This window comes from Onthophagus taurus, chromosome 11 (assembly GCF_036711975.1).
Source record: "Onthophagus taurus isolate NC chromosome 11, IU_Otau_3.0, whole genome shotgun sequence".
NCBI lineage: Eukaryota > Metazoa > Arthropoda > Insecta > Coleoptera > Scarabaeidae > Onthophagus > Onthophagus taurus.
This window is the reverse complement of record NC_091976.1, coordinates 22,701,675-22,721,225: the sequence shown is the minus strand read 5'-3', so window position 1 is coordinate 22,721,225 and position 19,551 is coordinate 22,701,675. Positions and strand designations below refer to the sequence as shown.

Genomic DNA, 19,551 nt, shown 5'->3' with positions numbered 1-19,551 from the left:
GTGTCCAATAGACTTTCCAAGTCATACTTAGGCGTCACCTTGGGCAACACATTCTCGTTTAAAAAACATCTAGAGAACCATAGAGAACACATCTGCGAAAATCCGAAATCGCAATAACATCATACAAAAGCTCGGCTGTATATGGGGTCCCGCAGCAACCACGTTGCGATATTCTGCCCTGATACTGGATTAAGTCGGATTATTCTGCTGCGGAATACTGCGCGCCGGTATGGATAAGCTAAGCATGAGAAAGATGAATTGCCTCAGATCCCGCCAATCTCCAAAATGTTGCTGAGAAAAAATTGGGAAGAAGACTGGAACGTCAAAGCACCACCAGGAATAAATCAACAAATTCTTTTCAACCAAGAACCAGAAAGATTTTGACTTCCTCGCCACCTAACAGAGTACGTACGGGACAAGGAGTCTGTGTGATAGCTTCTACAAATGGGAAGTGCTGCTATCACCTCAATGTTGTTGCGGAGCTCCAAAACAATCTATACTTTTTTAATTTGTATTCATACATCTGAACTGTTTCAGACCAATGTGGTCATCGAAACCATCAAAGGCCGACAAGAAGTTCTCTTGCAACTGGGTAAATTATTAGTTTTGAAAGGCATCAGCATAGAGCAATCATTTTGGCACCTCGAAGACAATCATGGAACATTTCATAACATTTCATTTGCTTCTTATCATAAGTTCACCTCAACACTGTCTAAAAGGAGATAACTACACTACTAAATTAGATAAATACATTAGTTATTATTAAAAAAAATAATAAATTCAAATTAATTAAATAAAAATTGGCCCGTGTGGGAATCGAACCCAACGACCTTCACGGTTGATATCAGTGTGACGCTCTTACCACTAAGCTAACGAGCCTTGTTTTAATACCTAGGACTTGCTTCTATATACTTTTAACATCAAACCTATTTTTAGACTTTTATTTGCTTCTGATTTAATTTGTTTCGTGTTTAAAAACATTACATTGTAACTAACTCTTTATTATTAAAGGTTTTAACAACGTTTCACAACAAATATGAAAAAAGTATACAAATTAACTTACAATTCACAAAACATGTCATCAACATTAACATTTTGATTTCCATCCATCACAATTTTCATTACAATCACTTCGTTGTTATTCAAAATAGCTAACGAATTAATCATTTCAAAAGAATTACCGGTTGTTAGTTGCATTTTTATAATTCCTTGTCCACCTAATTTTGCTGATTTGATATGTTGAAAACCTTCAATTCCTTTATATGCGTAAACGTGGAATATTTTTTGATCCTCAAAGAACATTAATAAAGTCTCCCCGTTTTGAAGGTCTAATACAGTAATGGATGATGGTTTATAAGTGGGAATTTTTTGAAATAAGGTTCCTTTAAATATATTTGAGTAAATCTAAAAAAGAATTATTTAAAAAAAATAATTTAGAAATTAAATATTTTACTTTAATTGAATCTGATTTAGTTTTAATGCTAGATCCTTCACGATTCGAAACGGCAACCATAACCTTTTTATTCCCACCTACATTAAAAACAACAATTTCACCATTTTTTCCCGGTATAAATCTATTTTTAACTATTTCAGTTCTTCCTAAAATAGTTTCTTGGACGTCGATTCCAAATTCGATCATTTCATCGTCGTTTCTCTCCAATTTGATCAATTTTTGACCATCTCTTAAAGCCAACCCCGTTTTCAATCCATTCGGAATAAAAACCATATTATCGTTCCCATTTATTTTCCATTTTCGATAAACAAAAATATCAGATTTCTCATTAATTTTGTATTCTCTCACTTCGTTTTGAGTTATCCCATAAAAAGTGTTTGGAATTAATGATTCTTGAAGTAAATTAACTTGGTCTAAACTTTGATGATTATTTATTAAATTTTGTTCGAAAACCCATAAATTTGTTTTTGGCATATAACAGTTTGTTGAAATTCCTATAAGGTGAATTTTATTTTCACTTTTTACGGTTATTAATTGTTGAAGAGTTCCCGTTTTAAAAACAACATTTTCTGAGAAAGTTTGATAATTCCATTGGAAAATTGTTGAATTGCACGAATTTTTTTCGTTGACGATAAGGTAACGTTCATCTTTGTGTACGAAATAAGAAAGAAAGTTGATGGGTTTTTCTACTTCTACGGTTGCGATTCGTTCGAGATATTTAAATCTGTAGATTTGGGATTGCGAAATTTGTTTTAAATGGTTTATATCTTTACAAGATGCTGAGTAATCAATCTAAAATATAATTTATTAAAAATTAAGAAACTATTAAATAAATCTTTTACCTTAAAATCCTTTTCAATTTTCTTTTTATATTCCAAATTATATCCAACGTAATTAGTTACATTTCTAAAATCTAAACCATTTATTAACCCTTTCCCGTAAGAATAATCTTCAACGATTAAATTTTTGAAACTCATTGATTCAGAAAGATTTTGTATCCGATTCGAATTTTTCTTCAAAGAGTTTTCGTACCACTCCGTAAAATTAATTCCATTTATTAAACCGCGAATTTCTAAATTTTTCGCTTTAACTTTAGATGAAAAATTTAAATTTCCTTTTAATATCCCATCTTCGTTTATAAAGAAAATGTTATTAAAATCAATATTCTTGGAATTTCCTTTTATCTGGAGATCTTTGTAAATTAAAACGTTATCATTAAATGTGATTTTTGATGAAATATTTTGAACTCCTTTACTCTAAAATTTAAAATATATTTATTTCATAGTACGTATTATAAATTGCGATCAATTTTTGGGTATGAGAAAGAAAGATGTTATTAAAATCCTTTTTCGGAGCTGATTACGAATCTTCTTTTTTTTTTTTTCTTATAAATATGTGGCGATCTAAATTAAGAAAAATAATGTTGGTAACATTTCTTGTAAAGTAAAATGTGAATTAAAGTACATTCTATCTGTCCAGGTAATTGACTCTCTCGAAAGTCTTGCCAAGAAAGGTGCCAAAAATTAATATCACCTCATATTGAGCTTTTACATCATTTGCTCTCAAGGCAAATCTCAAAATTGTGATCAGCCATTGATCCCTTCGACGCTGATTACATCTCATATGCGTCTTGACAGTAATTTATTAATGGTGTAGTAGTTGCTTCAACATTGCCATAAGGGGCAGCGAGCATAAGTTATCAAATGCACCTGAACTGTTCATGAAATGCATTCCTACACATTTACACTTAGGTTGCTTTATTAATTCTACGGCCCTGTTTATAGACTACCAATTTTTTTTCTGTCTTCCAACAGTCATCCAAAAACCACTCTTCCTCATAGAAAGTTACCTCCTTTGTTGATTAGACAGATTGGCTTGTAAGATTTTGGCACCCTTCTTAATACAAAGGTGAATTGTGGAGAATCGGATGAAAGGAAGGAATTGAGAAAGATAGGTGTTTAATGCCTATAGCACAAGATCAGTACCGGCCCAAAATGGATGAAATTGGAAGTACCTGTAGGGTGCCACAGAAAACTAAAAGTAGAAGAAACTTCAGGTCAATGCATAGATGCAAGAGCTGTTTTGCCGAATAGCTGAACGTATTTTGACAAACCGTTTATATGCAATGGACAAGATACATAATGACGAGATATGGGTTCCATCAATTGGCGGAACGATACAACGAAAAAGAAAAACAACATATGAAATTTTGTTGGAAGGACAGGAAAGAAAGACTTTTTGTATTACACAGTGAACACCATAACCTGTAAAATCGACCGGACATTCACTTAAAGAAGGTGCATTTCGTAATTAGTAAGATAAAGCCATGAACTGCAAATGACTGGAATGGACCAAAAGACACGCTAAAGCAATTTTAGTGGTGTTACTCGCCTAACTCTCCCAGACATCGCAATAATCTGACTATCACTTCCATCGATCGATGGCACATGGTCTTTCAGAACAGCACTTCACCAACAACAACGATGTAAAAAAGTGGTTTGAAGATTGGATCGCTTCCAAAGATCTAACTTTGAAATAATATTATTATGTTGGTATGATAGGATTAGAGTAGAGAAAGGACTCAAGCACATAACGTCCGTGAAAATAAGCGCGCAAATAGTAAGTATAATAAGTAATAGCAAACATACCTTTTTCCAGATACTTTAGATACATATGTTTAACTTATTAATGAAGTAAATCTCAAACATAGCTCTCTTGACCAGAATAATGATTTGTATCAGAGATTTCTGTATTTATGCATGCTACGCACATTAAAGTACATTAAACTAACGAAAGGAAATGCTTCTTTCCTAAAGACGAAAAAGTGATATGAAAAGTGGTTGAAACTCAGTCAGAAATCCCTCTGAACATAAAGGTTGCAACGATAGCAATGTGCAAGAAAGCATTTCCAGAAACATATTAAAAGAAATGCATGTAGACACCAAGAAATTACGTCATGGTCATCGCCGAAATCCATAAAATCCAATTGAGCCCCACACTGTTAATTCATGTCATGACATGGTAGAAATATCAGAAATAGACTTCAGGTTTGAAGATCATAGATAAGCCAGAAAAGATTTTCCTAAAGGCAGAAGGATTTAGAATAATTTAGTCTTGCGCATTACTGTTAAGGAATTAAAAGATGTTTTTTCAGATATTTGGGAGTTTATATTAACAAGGATATGACGGATGATTAAACACGTATCGGAGATAACAGACAAAGAACAATGCTTTTCCGCCTACCATATCGCGTTAATGGTTGGCATTTCCGTACAAGTTTCTCTCCGATCGATTTGACAGTGGAAGAGAAGAGTCTTGTGTATGAGAGAGGTAAGGTGGTGATTCAGAGCCTAGTAATTGAAATATATTAACAGATTGCAAAGCAGATAGAGGAATGTTGAACGATATTTCCAAATATTGAAGGGTGGATAACAGAAAATACCTAGAAACAGACTTCTTTCTAGCACAAACCCTAACAGATCATAGTGTGTTCAGTAATTACTTAGAAAACGCGATTATATTGATGTTGGTTTAAAAATGTAAGATAACGGATGTACGAAATGAAAGATAACGGAGGAAATATTTACCACCATAATAAAATAAGAAAAAGGTTGAATGAGATTTGAAGAAGGATGGATAGAGTTGATATCGTTGTGGAAGAATATTATGTGGAGTTGACCAATGCTCTAAAAGTAGAAAACTATTGCAGATAGATATACAAAATTGTGTAATTTTGGCAAAATGCATAAAATACAAAATTTATTGTAAAATACGATTATAATTTTATTGATATTGATGTCGATTGATATGAAAGGAATAGTGATGGCAAAATTACTTTTAGATCATCAATTAATAAGAAGTTACTTACGAAAATGTTTAATTTTCCAGAATCAACAAATCCAGTAGATAACGGAAGATCACAACGATATGTTGGCGTCGAATTTGCTCTCACATATTATTTACTTCCCCATACAACATAAATAATTGGAGACAATGAACTTAAATAAATAAAATATTTAATTACAGAAAGTAACAACATAGACATAACGGTTTGTGATCACATAAAAAGATGATTTGCATTAAAATTAGTGAAATTTCTGACACTCCAAAGTAGTGGTGTTAAGATGTGGCCAAGATGTTAGTGTTGTGAATGATATCACAAATCCTAGAGAAATTCAACAAGATCAGCACCGTAACACGCTTTTGATTAATTTTTTCAAAAACCTGACTATGCTATGGAGGAGTAATTAGGTATTTCTAATATTTAAATTCCGTTCTACACAATAATTGCTGAGTATCAAAAAATCGTGTAACCTCAATCTATTATATCAATGTCTAACATCAAACCCAAATTATGAGACACTCCTACAGGTTCGTTGCCAAACTTCTGCGGGTTCTGTCTCCTAAAAAGTATCACCATTGACTGGATTTATACTTTGTGGACACATACCATCATATCACTGTATATATCAGTTTTTATTGGCAAATTATAAATTAAAAAGAAAAAAGCATATGCGGGTAGTGGAGGGTTATGTCCACTTCGGCTGGTGTATGTTCCAAACAGGACGTCGTGCCTTTATTTTACTTACATAAAGAAATAAAGGCGCGACGTCCAGTCTGGAATACACACCAGTGCGATTAGACAGAACTCCTTCCAGCCCGCACGTCTTATTTCTGTTTCTTTTTAATTTATAATTTGTTTGAGTCACTAAAATCCATAAAGTCCATCTCTAATTTGAGGGGCCTTGACTTTTGGCGAATTTTAAAAGTTATCGATGAAAATTGCAACATTGAAAATTTTATCAAAACTTCAAATATTGTTTTCTCAAAAACAAAAAGTTATTTTTCAAAACAAGTTGGTTCATTGGAAAGAGGACACTTTTATTAACACTTTGGTAAATTTTCATACTCATATTCCAAGAAATGGATTTTATACGAATTTTTATAACTTAATCGGCGAAAATTTCAAAATTTGAAAAAATTGTCGATTATTTCCAAAAATTCATATCTCAAAAACTAAAAGTGATTTTTCGAAACGGCTTTTTGCATTAAAAAGAGGATACTTTAATTAATAATCTGTGATATTTCCACAAGGATCCTTCAAAAAATGAATTTTATAGCGAATTTTGAAAGTTATCGATGAAAATTGCAACATTGAAAATTTTATCAAAACTTCAAATATTGTTTTCTCAAAAACTAAAAGCTATTTTTCAAAACGGGTTGGTTCATTGGAAAGAAGACACTTTTATTAACACTTTGGGAAATTTTCATACTCATATTCCAAGAACTGGATTTTATACGAATTTTTATAACTTAATCGGCGAAAATTTCAAAATTCGAAAAAATTGTTGATTATTTCCAAAAATTTATACCTCAAGAACTAAAAGTGATTTTTCGAAACGGCTTTTTGCATTAAAAAGAGGATACTTTAATTAATAATTGGTGATATTTCCACAAGGATCCTTCAAGAAATGAATTTTATAGCGAATTTTGAAAGTTATCGATGAAAATTGCAACATTGAAAATTTTATCAAAAATTCAAATATTGTTTTCTCAAAAACTAAAAGCTATTTTTCAAAACGGGTTGGTTCATTGGAAAGAAGACACTTTTATTAACACTTTGGGAGATTTTCATACTCATATTCCAAGAACTGGATTTTATACGAATTTTTAAAACTTAATCGACGAAAATTGGAAAATTCGAAAAAATTGTCGATCATTTCAAAAATCCGTTCCACCACTAATAAATTCGATTCGTAATCAATACCAAACTTTTTTTGTTAATTTATTCTCACACCCAAACATGTAATCTTAAATAATTAAAATTTACCAAAACCGTATTTGAAAATTCCTTTTCTAAATCAACCCCATTAACCAATCCTTTAACATTAAGATTTCCTTCCAAAATCAAATTTTCAATAACCATTTCTTCATCAATCTTTTGATCGGTTAATAAAGTAACAAATCTGGAGGTATTCATATTATTCAATAACCCAGTTCTAATAAAATTTTGAACTGTTACATTTTCAAATTTTAATTCCCCCGAAATATTTTTGTTAATAAACACACCATTTTTCCACCAATCATGCGGGTTTATTCCCATTATTGTTTTTGTTAATAAATCGCTTTCAACACTTATCGTACCGTTTACTTTAACGTTGTTTTTAAAAGAAACTAAACCTTCGATAAAATCATCTTCATTGATATAAACGATATCATCGAGATTTTTCAAATTAAAATCGTTGAATGTATCGGAAACATCAAGATTTTGCTCAAAATTAACTTTTTCTTTAAATGTAATCATTCCTTGATAGTTAACATCATCATTTAAGTTAATGAGATTATGAAAAACATCGGTTAAATTATTTTCATTGAATAAACCATGAAGGTTTAATGTTTTAATATGTGCTGATTTATTAAATAAAACGTCGTTATTTATGTGAATAAAATCGTTTGAGATGTTGAAAATTTTAAAATCTTGTGTTAACACTTCGTTGATTTCTTCGAGGTTTAAATCATTTTCAATCGAAACGTTTCCTTTTATTATAACAGAACCATGAATGCTTTGATCACTTTCGTTGCGTAAAACATTTTCTAAATTAATTCCATTTAGCGTGTTCGTTTCGATGAATTTTTTGACTTCAAATCCGTTTTTAAACGTTTTATCACCGCCTAATTTAATTTTAGTTTCATTTTTAAAAATAGCATCGTTTTGAATGTTATTGAAAGGAATTCCATTGATAGCTTTGACGGTTATGTTATTAAATTTAACGTTATCTCTAAACGTAATGTTGGGTTGTAAATTATTTTCGTTTGTAAATGCTAAACTGTTCATCATATCTTCGATTTTTATGTTATTTAATTTGTTTAGAGTGAAATTACCGCTTATAGAGAAATTTTTGTATGATAATTTACCATCTGAAATTATTTTTTTAATTTTTGTTTCAAAATAAGTTGAATTAAATAATTCGTAGGAGTATAAATTGTTAATTTTGGTAGCGTTTAAGTAATTAATATTTAATTCGTCTACGTAAATGTCTCCAAAAATTTCTTGTGGGCCGTTTTTTCTTAAAGCTCTTTTTTGTAAGTCTTCAACATCGAAGTTATTAATAATTCCATTAGTTTCTTTTACTATAAAATTAGTTACATTGATGTTGTTAAGTTTGTCAATTTTTAAGTGTTTTTCGCCGTTTGTAAAAAGAAAATCTTGAAGCGGCAAGTTATTTAATGAGTTTAACACAACGAGATTTGTTACGTTTAATTCATTAAATGTTAAAGACGAAGAAATATTTTGATTTTTATTCAACATAATCGCGTTTTTAAGAAGATGGGTTATATTGATATCGTTTATTTTCCCATCTAACTCTAAATTTTCAATCGTAACATTCTCCAGGGTATTAATATTTATAGTTTGGTTATTACTTTTGTTTACAATTAAAGTGGATGGAAGATTATTGATTATTTCCACGTTTAGATTTTCCGTTTGTAAATTTTCAAAGATTTTTGTCGAATTGATTGTTGTGTTATTGGAGTTTTTCCAAAAGAAATTATTTAAATAATCGTTTAGATTAACATCGCCGAGATTTTCTTCGATTATTAGATCACCATCAATTTCTAAATCATCAATGAAATCCCCAGGTTTTAAAATATCGAATTTTCCATCGGTTAAATTTTTCTTTGTTGATAATCTAAAGATATCGGAAGTTTTAATTTCGTTAATTAAATCGGTTATTTTTAAAGAATTAATCGTTGGTTTAGTAACAAATTTTTTAAATCCTACAAAAAGTTACTTTAGTAAATCCAAAGAAGATTTTTTTAACTTTACCTGTTATGTTCACGTTTTCTGCGTCATCTAAAACGTAATCATCCGGAAATTTTAAGTCGTTTAGATAAGATATTTGTAGATTTGAGGTGTTTAAACACTAAAAAGAAAGTATTAATAACATAAATATACATTACTCCCTCTGTCCCAAAATAAGTGTCCAATTTCTCGATACTTAAAAACCTTGTATTGCCTTACTATTTATAAAAATGAAGTTGTTGATATTGCAGCACAAAAAAAAGGGGCCGTATCTAACGCAAAAAATGTAGCCACTCAATATTCTGTGTCATAAAAGACTAATATAAGTCGATTTTGCCATTTTGGACAACGATCCTTACATGAAGAGTCAATATGTGCAAATGTAAATTTACGGAAATCTGGAAAAGTTGGCAAAAAGCGAAAAACCGTAGATGTAAAAAAGATAAAGGAAGTACCAATGCTATTGGAATGTTGAAAACCACAATTCTGTATTAAATCTGGATTGATTAAGCCCCAATCCAACGTAGCAAAACCATTTCTTAGAGATGGCAACAAATTTTAGCTTTTTGGATACTGCTTGATTCAGATAGCATCGCTGCTGGTGTATTTATTTTTAAGGATATGACAAACTTGACTTTTATTGATGTACAATGGTTTTATTTAAAGAAAACATCGAATAAGTACTACCTCGCTCGCGATCAGATAGAACCTTATCAAACATGCAAAAATAAGAGATTTATCACGAAAGTTATATTTTTAGCTGCTGTTACTCGTCCTTGGTGGGACAACTGCTGTAACTAGTGGTTCGATGGAAAATTAGGCATCAATGAGTACCAGCCAAACGTAAAAGTACATAAAAATAGTCCAGCTAGAACTCTAGAGATGAAGATTATTGAATTTGTGACCAAGAGTGAATGCAAAAACATGTAAGTGGATAAACTCCAAAAAATGTAATATGTCAACCTCATTACAGTCCTGACACAAATGTCCTAACAGATACTTCAGTACTAAACTGATGCTTCCATTAACGATTAAGTTGTTCATTCTATCACAAAAGATAAAGTAAGCCGGAAGGCCAAGACAAAGGTTTGTAAAGCGGTCATTGAGCTACCTATGGCAGTAAAAGCTGGACCGCAAATAAAAGAGACATTAGTAGGGTTATTCGGATCTTAATGAAATGCCTCCGGAAAGTTGCAAGAAAGACACAACGGAACAGAATAGGGAACAACCGAATGGGAGAGGTGAGGAAACCACGGATGTACATGAAGACCAGAGCGCAGAATAGGCGACTCATAGGGAGACCGAGAATAACACGAGAAGAGACAGTAACGGAGATTGCTGTCAGCCATGGAAAGACTATGTAGCAGTTAAGAGGAAGAACTTCAGAAGAAGGATCCACGCCCGTCCACCAATCCCACGTTTGGAAGAGAAAAAAGAAGAAGACATTCCGTCAATGACCTGTATCAACTAAGTCGTGATACACTGAATAAGGGCTTCCTATGACATCAGCAATGCATGAAAGAAATCATGAAGATAAATGGCGACATCAATTATAAATTGTTCCATTTAGGCAAAGACGAATTGGTTCGACTAGGACAGTTACCACTTTGCCTTAAATTAAAACCAACCCAACCTGGTCGAAGCAGCTCAGGTCAAAAGATTATCACTCAAATGTTCCTGGGTTGGGTTGGGTTTGGTTGAGTTGGGTTAGGTTACCAGCCTTTGCCACTATATTCAGTCTTTGTAAAATTAATCTTCTCGTTTTCTGTTCTTCCTGTAAAATTGATGTCGTCGGTGAATGCAAAGATCTGCGTTGACTTGTTGAATATTGTTCCAAATGCTTAATTATTATTAATTATTGTAACCCACGTGATCTGTGTAATATTGGCTGCATAACTCAATATGTAGTGGTAGCTTGAATAATTTTAAATTAGTAACCAGATATTAACGATCCCACGATCGGCTGGTGCGTTATTGTTGTGATTGTCGAATGCCTTGTGAGTTTCCGTATTTTCTTTGTTTTTTAACCGTTTTTTGCTGGCTTTATATTTTTCGAAGCAGTTCTTTTTAGAGCTATTACAGTTTCTCCCCTCCCCGTTGACATACACTCTTGATTTTCCTCACAATTATCTCTACTCACAACTTTCCACTAAAATTAACCCAAGAACACGGACCACCATAATATATCTGCACACTAATTGACTTCGCTAACATTCATCCTGATATAAGTTTTAAAACTCTGCATAAATTAGAACACAGAAGTCTGCAGAATTAAGTCTGCATCTACATGAATAACCAGTACGTTTTACTGAAATACGTTTTGTAGAAACAATTTCAACAGACTTTAAGTCTGTTAACTCTCTAATCACTTGAATTTAGAGGTTTGTTGATATTAACTTTGAGATATTTACTAAAATCTGCTGTTACGTTTTATACTTTGACGTGGACCAACTTCTACTTTAGTTAGGTTGGATTCTGATTCATGATGGAATTGAATAGAAATTTCTGACGTTTTCGTAAAAGAAATTGCAATTCCACAATATTTTTAAGTAGCATTCTTTGCAAAATTAAGAACAAAAACAGAGTAAGACATCAATTTTAAAATTTTTGATAAAGATAAATACATAAGTCATTATGTAAGATATGTTGATGGTAGAAAATATATTTCCATTCACACATCTATTAAACTTGTTTTCATTTTAACCGTTTAAAGACCAAGACCTAGACTCATACGCAAAATAAAGACCAAAGCCCTATTTACACGCAATATCGTAGGCTCGTGAAGGGGCCAAACCCATACGATTGCGTTCATATGGTGTAAAACCGCCGTTACACAGTCATCAACACTGACGACATTATACGTGAAATGAGCTAATACAATCAAAGCATATCAAGGCATATATAAAGCTAATCAAGGCATCATCATGCTTGGTTCTACAGCTCATTGTGAACCTTGGCCTGCCTTAACATTTTCAGCCAGACATTTTCCTTTCCATTTGTTAGCTTGGATTATCCTCTCCTTTATTGCCTCGCTGACCAAGTTTTTGTTATTCATCAGGGATTCCAAGTATACGAAACTGCTAACCCTCCCTGTTTTGTCATCCCAACTTCCAGATATTCTAGTATATTGCCACCACCAGTCTTTGTCACATATACTTTGTCTTTGTAAAATTAATCTTCTCGTTTTCTGTTCTTCCTGTAATATTCATGTCGTCGGCGAATGCCAAAATCTGCTTTGACTTGTTGAATATTGTTCCAAATGTTGAGAGTCCTGCATCTCATATTACTTTTTCCAGGATAATCTTAAGAAGCCGACATAGCAGCCCATCTCCTTGTCGTGGGTTTTAAATGTTGTGGTTAGATGATGTTCTTGATAGATGTCCTTCTATCACGTCCTTCTATTCTTGAGAATTTGATGTCGTCGTTGGTGCCGATCCTTAAAGTACAGCTATAAAATTTGACTCGGCCCGGAAAAGGTTAAATTTTGGGGCTTAAATTTATATCAAATTGGACACTTATTATGAGACAGACAAAGATATAAATTTACATCGATTTCCAAAAAATCAATTTCCAAATTATCCAGAACCATATTACTTAAAACTTCGCTAAAACTTTCATTATTAACATTTAAAACAGTTAAATTGGTTAATTCAAGACTTTCAAAGCTTGAATTTCCAATAAACTCCTCAACTATTTCTTTCAAACTCTTCGAATTTATTTTTCCCACTTTTAAATTATCGATAACGACCGAATCGATTTGAATTAATTCTTGATTTTGGGTAACATCGATTACTTCATCTTCAAAAGTAACCCCGTTTAGTTGCTGTGTTGTTAAATTTTCGGCAATTTCTAATCCATTTTTAAACTCAACGTTTCCATTTAGAATTATGGAGGATTTAGTGTTATTAAAAATTAAACGGTCTCGCTCGATTCCGTTTAAAAATTCGAAATCGATATTTTCCGTTTTTAGATTGTTGAAAATCTTTTTACTTGTTATAATTTTCGGGTTATTTAATCTTAAAAAAACTCATTTATTAAATTTAAAATTAATAAAATAAAAAAATTAACTTACCCAACAATATCTTTTAAAACCTCCAAAGCCTCTTCATTATTTAAATTTTCAGCTTCAACTTTATCAAATTTCCCAACACCTTTTACTTCAACATCACCATTTATAACCAAATTTTTAATCTTAATCGTTCCATCATCTTGAATTTTCACAAAATCCCTCAATTCTTTAACAGACTCTTTTAACCCCTCAGCTCTCTTTGCAAACTCATCGAGAATCTCAGAATTACTTTTTCTTTGTTTATTTTTAAACTCTTTTATCTCTTTTTTTCCAAAAGCAGCTTGTGGGCTACTACTTTGTAAAATTAAAGCCTCCTTTTTCTTAATCTCTTTATGTTTTTTTAATTCCTTCACCTTTTCTTGCATCTTTTCGATCTTATTTTTCAGTTCTTTGAGATGTTTAATTCTAATTTCTTGGGGATTCACAACTTTTTCAACGTTAAAGTTGATTTTAACAAAATGCGCTTGATGATTTTTCCTTGAAATAATAACCCCAATGAATTTATCGAAAGGAAGCAAAGCTGAGTTATCTAATTCAACGAGGTGTTCCTCTTCTTCAACCAAGCAATCCAAACCGTTTAATGATTGGCCGAAAAAGTTGCAAGATACCTCATGGTAAACACTGAAATTGAAACCGTTCGAATGAATCATTTCGATTGAGTGGGAGATGTGATCGTCGTAATAAACTTCTTTTTGTGCTAAGAGATAAATCTCTTCTTTGTAAGTTTGGAGAGGAATGGGCAACCAACTTGTTATGTTTTTTTCAATTAATGATTCCTTTATTGGCCCGGATCTTGTTAATTTGTAGATTGCAGAATTTTCCCCGGTTGTTAATAAATAAGATTTTGGTCCGATTGAAAATGAATGGAGAGTGTTTGAATCGGTGTTTTCAATAACATAAGAAAGCTTAAAAATGTTATGGATCCTTTTATAAATTTTAACCTCCTTTTCAAGTTTATGGGTTATTGATAAATAATAATCTTGATTTTGATTATTTAAAGTAAAAGAACTTGATGGGGAATCAACAACTATTGTTTGTTCAGGCCTAAAAAGTGATATTTAAAAAAAATTGTTTTAAAGGCATCGTTTACCATAAATAAGCATATTTTCCTGTTGTTACACTCGATTTATATATATTTAAAGTTGTAATGTTAAATTCGTTCGGTTGATTTAACACAAAAAGGTAATCGATGTTGTCGATTGTGTAGATGTTGAAAAGAAATGCTTCTTTATCTAGTTCTAAGGTTGATAAACGATTCTAAAAAAGAATACGAAATTAGTTTCGACTTTTGAGATGTGCTATAAAAATAGCTTACCATTTCTAATTCATCGTTTATTCCAAACCAATTTAAAGAACCACCTTCTATTAGAATTAATAGAGCTAGATTGAATTTTAACAGTTTTGGGTTCCAAATTTTGTGTAGTTCGGCGTCTAAGATTTTTATGGGTGATTCTTAAATAGAAATTTAAATATTTTTTTATAATCTAATGGTACAAGAAGTAATAAACTAATTTGTACTAATTTGTAATAAACTTATTTTGCAAAAATTTCCAAGCAGATCATATTAGATCCAATAATCTAATATTTTCGTTTTTGCGTATAGAAACTTGACAGAAACCTCAACTTTGGAAGTGTACTTCAACGTGATGAAGTTTTCTGGAATAAAACGAACAGAAAAGTCCCTAATCTATTTCTTTTCCAATGAGAGAGTTCTCTAAAGCGTAACGATTTTGACAAACGTTTCTGTTCCATGAAATTCCAATATTTTCAGGGTTAATCAGGTCTTGTAGCTATTAATTTTGTAAGATTACTCAGACGAGGGGAAGCTTTGTAAAAGAAATCTGAGAGCGTCTTTTTCCGATAGTATATCAGGACTGCTTCAATATTTAGTGATTTTCGCAATTTTTGGCACAGATGCTTAAAAACGCTATTAATTTAAGAATGTAATTAGCAGTATTACATGCGCCATTGCAGTTTAACTTGATCCTCAATCAGAGAAGAAAGAAAAGCATGATTCAAATAGTGTGCAAAAGACAGCTGAAAAGACATAAAAAGTTTGGCAAAAGAAATGGCGACAAGAAATGATCAACCAGGTTGTTTAGCTAATACAGAGAGTATTTTAGAGAAATATATAGAGTCTAGTCATGGAACGGATAGTGATTATGCGAAAAGCCGGATACTGGATATTCGGCATTCCCTTCGGCTGGATATCCTTCAAGAAATAAATTTTATAGATATAAAACTTCACTTCTTGTTTTCTCATCATAGACGAGTACCTAAAAAATAGACAACTTCAAGTAAAGGTAGGAGAGAAATTCTCTTTCCCTTTTTTGCCAGCGCAAGGTGTCCCACAGGGATCTCCTCTGTCTCCAACTTTATACAATATATTTTGCTACGATGTCTATGCAGAAAACCCGACCAGCTTTGACCAAAACTGTAGATCCTACAGTATGCAGATGACACAACATTGGTCTCACACAACACCACACTAGACAAAGCAACCGAAAACCTTCAAATGTAAAGATTAGGAAACTTACACCCAATCCCTCCAACTTCCAACTTATGATTCCCAACCACCGCTTCCGCGAAAGGTTTCCTAAAATTAATACTGGCACAACCACGGTGAAACCTTCCAACGTTATTAAATATCTTGGTATAGATTTGGACAACAACATAAAAGTATTCAAACACTTCAAATCCAAAGGAGTTGAAGCTGCCACACGAGCAAAATATTTCAGAGCTCTGACATACAAGAACGTTGATGGCATTTCAACAAAATTTAGTATTCAACAAAATTTGTAACTGCTATGAAGATCTATAACGCTATATGCAGTCCGGTTTTAGACTACGGTCAAATTCTAACAGCCAATGCATCAAAGAAAACAAAAGAAAGAATATTAAAAGCAGAAAGAAAATGCCTGAGAATTATAACGAAGGGAGAGAAGAATTATATACGTAAGAACAAAAATACAACCAATTAGCCTAAGACATGCAGAAATCAGTAAAATATTCATCAAAAAACCACATAATAGACGATTACTTGACAAAATGTTCCAGAGACGAAGGGTGGTAGAAAATGACAGGAATAACTGGACCCTATACAAAACTCTGACACACAACACAGAAGAAAAAATATAAAATTATTTAAGTAAAACAAAATGTATTACATAATACTGTAAGGTGGAAAGATTAGGGCTTTCAAATCTCCTGATCAATAGCCGATAAAGATTATTTCTCTCTCTCTCTGTTTTCTCAAAAACTAAAAGCTATTTTGCAAAACGGGTTGGTTCATTGGAAACAAGACACTTTTATTAACACTTTGGGAGATTTTTACACCCATATTCCAAAAACTGGATTTTATACGAATTTTTAAAAGTTAATCGGCGAAAATTGCAAATTTTGAAAAAATTGCCGATAATTTCAAAAAATTATTTCTTAAAAACTAAAAGCGATTTTTCAAAACGGCTTGTTGCATTAAAAAGAGGATACTTTGATTAATAATTGGTGATATTTCCACAAGGATTCTTCACGAAATTAATTTTATAGCGAATTTTGAAAATTATCGATGAAAATTGCAACATCGAAAATTTTATTAAAACTTCAAATATTGTTTTCTCAAAAACTGAAAGTTATTTTTCAAAACGGGTTAGATCATTGGAAAGAAGACACTTTTATTAACACTTTAGGAGATTTTCATACTCATATTCCAAGAACTGGATTTTATACGAATTTTTAAAGCTTAATCGGCGATAATTGCAAAATTCGAAAATATTGTCGATAATTTCAAAAAATATTTCTTAAAAACTAAAAGCGATCTTTCAAAACGGCTTGTTGCATTAAGAAGAGGATACTTTAATTAATAATTGGTGATATTTCCTCAAGGATCCTTCAAGAAATTAATTTTATAGCGAATTTTGAAAATTATCGATAAAAATTGCAACATCGAAAATTTTATCAAAACTTCAAATATTGTTTTCTCAAAAACTAAAACTTATTTGTCAAAACGGATTGGTTCATTGGAAAGAAGACACTTTTATTAGCACTTTAGGAGTTTTTTACATCCATATCCCAAGAACTGCATTTTATACGAATTTTTAAAACATAATCGGCGAAAATTGCAAAATTCGAAAAAATTGTCGATAATTTCAAAAAATATTTCTTAAAAACTAAAAGCGATCTTTCAAAACGGTTTGTTGCATTAAGAAGAGGATACTTTAATTAATAATTGGTGATATTTCCACAAGGATCCTTCAAGAAATTAATTTTATAGCGAATTTTGAAAATTATCGATGAAAATTGCAACATCGAAAATTTTATCAAAACTTCAAATATTGTTTTCTCAAAAACTAAAACTTATTTTTCAAAACGGATTGGTTCATTGGAAAGAAGACACTTTTATTAGCACTTTAGGAGATTTTTACACCCATATCCCAAGAACTGGATTTTATACGAATTTTTAAAACATAATCGGCGAAAATTGCAAAATTCGAAAAAATTGTCGATAATTTCAAAAAATATTTCTTAAAAACTAAAAGCGATCTTTCAAAATGGCTTGTTGCATTTAAAAGAGGATACTTTAATTAATAATTGGTGATATTTCCTCAAGGATCCTTCAAGAAATTAATTTTATAACGAATTTTGAATGTTATCGATGAAAATTGCAGCATCGAAAAATTTATTAAAACTTCAAATATTGTTTTCTCAAAAACTGAAAGTTATTTTTCAAATCGGGTTGGATCATTGGAAAGAAGACACTTTTATTAACACTTTAGGAGATTTTCATACTCATATTCCAAGAACTGGATTTTATACGAATTTTTAAAACTTAATCGGCGAAAATTGAAAAAATTGTCGATGATTTCAAAAATTTATTTCTCAAGAACTGAAAGTGATTTTTCAGAACGGCTTGTTGCATTAGAAAGAGGATATTTTAATTAATAATCGAAAGTGATAACAGCGACAGTTCTGTTAGTAATAAATGTGATGATGAATTACAAGCGAAGAAAAGAAAACTAGACGAAACTGCAACAAAAGATTGTATATATCGTATTGAGATTGTTACAATGAGGTTGCTAATGACAAAACTGATATAAATAAAGTTAGGCCGGATACCGGATAGTTGCCGGATACCCGTTCCACCACTAATAGAGTCTATTCTATGTTGTAAAATATTCAAGGAGACATGATTTTGGCAAGATTAATTTTCTTATTAAATCTAAAACAATGGACTGTAATGGTGAGTGTAATAGTTTTGTTCGATTTGTTTATGGACGTAGAGGAAACGACAGTCTTGTCTCAAAACGTGTATACTGGTTGTGCATCAAAACTTTTGCGAATTGCTTTATTTCATTCATAATTACAGCAATGCAAAACCCTTTAATAAAACTTAATACTATAAAGTGTAGTTTTGGTTTAATTCAGAAAATTGGACAAAATTCATTGCAAATCACTGGAACTTACTTGATGAAAACGAATTATATTTTCAAGAAGATGCAGCTACTCCTCAGTATGTTACCCCAATTAAAATGTTACATCTTCCAATTCATTGCAACAAATTAACATTTTGTTCTAATTTTTATGAAGCTGAACTGGTTTTTTATGTTAAAATGAAAATATTGCGTTGTAATTACTTCTTAAAACGCAAAGCTAACAAAATACTATTATCAAATACCTTTTCTTATCCTTCAATTATACATTTGCAATTCTTTTCATCGCTTTTTGAAACGGCTCAACATTTAATCTCTATTTCATATAAACTTTAATTTATTTAAAATATGTTTTTTTACCTGTAATGTTTTTGCAAACACTAAAAACCTCCTCACGAAGATCATTTAATAAACAAATTCCGGTTTCGGAAATTCCAACGGCGTAATTTCTATCATTTAAGGTCATGCTTTTCCATTTAAAGATATCGTGATCCAATTCCAATTCCTCATCGCACGTTACATTCGTGATAACGAGTTCTATAAAAGTCATCGTCAAAGGTCACGAACGGTAAATTTAAAGCGATAATTACCTTCTTTGAAACTTAAATCGTCCGCTTGGTAGACGAACTTCACTTTATTTTCAAACGAATCGATTTTCACTATAAAAATCGGCGAGATTACGAAAATTACGAGATTTAAAACGCGAACGTCCATTTTTACGGAAACGAAAATGAAAGGTGTTGAAGATTTATTGAGGATTACAAAAAAAAGTTGATTTTCTTGGTTGTAAAGCAAAGAGGGA

General features: G+C 31.5%; 1 protein-coding gene and 1 non-coding gene across 2 annotated transcripts; both read right to left on the bottom strand.

The window, feature by feature from the left end:
• Positions 1-801: 801 nt before the first annotated feature.
• TRNAI-GAU (transfer RNA isoleucine (anticodon GAU)) lies at positions 802-879 on the bottom strand. Its single transcript is given in 2 exon segments — positions 802-838; positions 843-879. It is a non-coding gene; the product is annotated as a tRNA-Ile (tRNA).
• Positions 880-985: 106 nt separating this feature from the next.
• LOC139431656 (female sterile (1) Nasrat) lies at positions 986-19,490 on the bottom strand. The gene is made up of 11 exons (XM_071199695.1): positions 19,340-19,490; positions 19,110-19,286; positions 14,639-14,775; positions 14,414-14,580; positions 13,327-14,367; positions 12,802-13,270; positions 9,279-9,375; positions 7,284-9,229; positions 2,296-2,709; positions 1,454-2,245; positions 986-1,404 (listed from the first exon to the last, which is right to left on the bottom strand). Exons 1-11 carry the CDS (start codon positions 19,461-19,463, stop codon positions 1,060-1,062), a joined length of 5,709 nt encoding a protein of 1,902 aa, XP_071055796.1. The 5' UTR covers positions 19,464-19,490; the 3' UTR covers positions 986-1,059.
• Positions 19,491-19,551: the final 61 nt, after the last annotated feature.